Genomic DNA, 3900 nt, shown 5'->3' with positions numbered 1-3900 from the left:
AGGACAAAACCGTTAATGCTGCTTTTCCAAAACGAGACTGACTAATCCTTCCCCCCCCAGTTTAAATTGTGCTCAATGGCATCCTTCGAAGAATAGAAGCCAGAGAAGCAAACTGTCCACAGACTGCTACTGAGCCTTAGCCTTTTCATTCCTAAATTCTACAAAGACCCGGTTTCTTAATATTGGATTTTTCATTACTACAAAACCCCAATCCTACTTATTTTGCAGTCTGTAAGAAATCTGTCATCAGCTTCAAAGGCAACAGAATTAGACCCCGAAACTGTCTGAATTTTGCTCTGAAAGATAAAGAATACATAGAAAAACAGACAGACCCAGAACCTGAGCCCAGAAAATTAATTCAGGCAAGATCTCTCCCGAAACAGGACTCCTTTCATGAGGAAGTCCTGCAGGACCAAACCCCAAACTCCCTGTGAATCACTCCGTGCAATTTGGAAGCAAAGCACCCCTTAGCATGATTCTGCACACTGGAAAAGACTCATTTATCTTGAATAAATGCTGCAGATGAGGTTATTTGGTTATCAAATCTCATTTCACGAAGTCTTGAGCCACATCCTCAACTATGTAAACTGTTTTAGTTCAACTAAAGTCATGACAAAATAGATCTCTTCAGACAAGAGCTTAAAGTGATGCTTGAAATATTAACACACACTGCCCCCCCGTAAGACAACGCCGTGGATATGGAATGCTTTAAAACTTGTTTTTAAATAAAAAGTAATTGTTAGAAAGTTTGATAATTCTTCCTAGATCCCCAATATAATGCAGTAAAAGTTACAATCTCATTTTCAAAGAGGTTTATGAATGTGAAACGATTCCTATCTATTTCTCTAAAGACAGGTAACTATTAAGTGTGTCCATTCTGTAGATGGATAAACTGAGGCAGAGAAGTTGTTTTAAACTAGCCTGGCTTAGATGAGGAGACCGGGTTTTTTAGTTCCAGATTCCCATGCCTATGCTCTGGCCAGACAGATAAAATGACACTTTTGCTCCTAATATTTAATTTGCTAGACTATGAAAACCAAGTTAACCAACCTTTCATTCTCTTGAAAAGCTGAATACTAGAAGGAAATGTTGAAAACTATACATATATATTTTAAGAATTTCCTAACCTGCTAATGCTATTTTAGGAATAACATTTTTTACTTGATTCTGACAGATTATAGCACGCTGACAGTCTTACTCTTTTAGAATGAAAGAGATGCAACTGTGGGAAAAAAATACATTAGAAGCATACAGCTGGCAAAAAAAACAAAAATGCAATTTGAAACTAAGACTTCGATCTTTTCTCCCAAGAAACAGAAGCATAAAACCCCCTCATTTCCCTGATGCGCAGCTAACTTTCTTGAACAGCTGTCTGTTCAAAACTTGTGAAGTAGTTTATAAACGGAGGAGGAGGAATGTAGTACGATCAGCTTGTTTAAAATGCCTCTCATTAAGACGTCCACCACTTATGAGCCTGCTTTAGCTTACATTATTAAATCTACAAATGGTTAATTTGTTCTTAAATGTAATTTTTACTTTCAAATTTCAAAGTAAGCAGGGGAAGGAGCCTGTCTGTAAAAATTAATGATACTAGAATTTCAAAATATACATATGTAAGGTCAAGCTTAGCTCACAATAGAAAATATTATACTACTACTGCAATTCTTCTAACGGCGATCGGTAATGTCAATAAACATCCTACTATACCCTCTTACCACGTGGCGCACCAAGTGCTGTATAAGTTGTGCACTAAGTTGTTGAAACCTTTTAACACAGAACAAAAATATCAGCATTTTTAAGAAAATGGTGTTAACAATGTCCTCTTCCCAAGAAAGAGTGCAGTAAGTCAGTTTTAAACTAGAAATGCCATGTTTGGAATGAAGAAGTACAAGAGGCAACTGATCTACACCTTGTCAGCTTTAGACATTTTCTAAAATTCAGGCACATTTTAGCAAAGCCCTTCACTAACACGCTTGGAGGAAAGAGAAAAGACAACGTGGTGAAATGCAATGCTTTCGTACTTCCAGAAACTTTATTTGGCTCCCCAGGGCTGGGCTCTGGGGCCGAGAGCCGGTTACCTCCAGCACTCGGAGCTCCTGTCGCTTTAAGAGACAGTCTCACACTTACACACTCGCACACACTGACAAGTGCTGCGTGTGCACTCTTTTGCTGCCAGCCTCGAGTTTGCTGCTAAGTATCAATGAAATGCCAGGCACGCAGAGAATAGCACCGAGCCCCGCTGCCGCCACCAGAATCCAGACATTTGGGTCGCAGGAACCCCAAGGTTTGCCCCAAAATCCCAAGTTTGCAAAAGCCAGGTGCCATGGAGTCTGGCAGCCCCGGGAGGTGGCCGAGCACGGCCAGGCTGGGACACGGAGATGGGGGGCACGGGAGGCCTCTGAGGGCAGAGAGCAGGGGATGGGGCAGGGTACAGGCAGGGGACGGGCAGGATGGCAGCATTTTGCAAATTACAGGGCTGTCTCCTAGCAACAGACAACACATTTGGCTCCACGTGACTTGCAAAGGCCCCAGAAACCAGACCCGCTCGCAGGGGGACAGGAGCACTCCCTTCATTTTTTTAATCGCCGAGCCCTTGGGGTCTGCAACAGCCTCTCGTTTTAGGAGAGGAACAGGCAGGGGCACTGCAAACCACAAACAAGTGAGGCCAAAATGTGCCCCCTCACCTTTCGTATCCAGCTCCACGTGGATGATGTTGCCCATGACGGAGGTGTTATGAAGGTGCTGGACGGCCTCCCGGGCACCCTTGACAGTGGCAAAGATCACTTTGGCGATGCCCAGGTGCTTCTTGTTCTTGGGGTTGTAGAGAATCTCCACCTCTTCCACTTCACCGTATTTCTTGCACATGTCGGTCAAAAAGTTTTCGCGGATGTTATCGTTCAGCTTGGCAAAGGTGACCTGCTTGGGAGGCACTGGCCCCACATAAAATTCATCAATCTGGAAACGGGCACAAGGTGGGGGGCAAGAAAAATAATTGTCATCGTTAGTGAGTGTGGGGGAAGGCATAAGGATGGCACGGGAGGGAGAGGGTTAAAGCATCCTGCAAACTTCAGGAAAAGAAAACTGCCTCCAAGGCTCTGGGATGAACCCCGGAGCCGAGCCTCTGCTGCCGCAGCCATTCATTGAAACCGGCTCCTTTCTGGGCTACAAATATGTATTTTAAGCAGTACTGTCAGCAGACAGCCCCCCTCCACTGCCGCCCACCCGAGAAGCCCCCAAAACACAGCTCCAAAACCTTCAAGTGATCTCGTTAGACAGATGCATTGATTTCTCATTATCTTTATAGAAGAGGATTATTGTTAAACAGTTTGCCAAATAATAATGTTAATAGGAATATGACTGTCATTTAAACGGCCCATTAAACTACTTGGAACCGAAGCTTCACTCCCGGATAAACAAGAATACAGAGCTAAACCCAAAAGTCGGGGGTGGTACCTTGAATTTGGGGACAGACAGCTCCAGCTCCTTAGTTTTGGTCCATATTCGCCCTATTCTGGGATCCCTGACACAATCCACAGGAGCGATTCCCGGGTTCTGGGAGGAGGAGGAGAAAAAGCACAAAACCAGCAATAACAGGGCTTGAAATTTAAGACACGAATAAAAGAAAAAATAAACCCCAAGGAAGCACGGGCTGTCTCAAGGGAAAGCGCACACGCACACACATACACACACGTGTCAAATCGCAATACTGCTGGGAAATGCACACAGATTGGAAACACAGAAATAAAGCCGCAGGTTTGGGTTCCTTGGGCTCCTGACAGATGAATACACAGTGTCAGGTGGCGGTAACTTTGGTGGCTGTGTGTGTCCCCCCAGACCCCCTTTCACACACATGTGCTACGGCAGGGATTACCACGAGCCGGAGGGACCCCCAGCCCCCAA

At 44.5% G+C, this 3900-nt stretch overlaps 1 protein-coding gene across 1 annotated transcript in view; it reads right to left on the bottom strand.

Annotated features, from left to right (window-relative positions):
* SETD1B (SET domain containing 1B) overlaps nt 1-3852 on the bottom strand; it is a 49770-nt gene extending 45918 nt beyond the window's left edge. Inside the window, 3 exon segments of the mRNA XM_009321225.1 lie at nt 2685-2955; nt 3454-3552; nt 3778-3852. Of these exon segments, the coding sequence (XP_009319500.1) occupies nt 2685-2955; nt 3454-3552; nt 3778-3852 (445 nt within the window).
* Nucleotides 3853-3900: the final 48 nt, after the last annotated feature.

The sequence above is a fragment of the Pygoscelis adeliae genome, unplaced genomic scaffold, assembly GCF_000699105.1.
Source record: "Pygoscelis adeliae isolate BGI_AS28 unplaced genomic scaffold, ASM69910v1 Scaffold93, whole genome shotgun sequence".
Taxonomy (NCBI): Eukaryota; Metazoa; Chordata; class Aves; order Sphenisciformes; family Spheniscidae; genus Pygoscelis; species Pygoscelis adeliae.
This window is presented reverse-complemented; position numbering and strand designations above follow the sequence as displayed.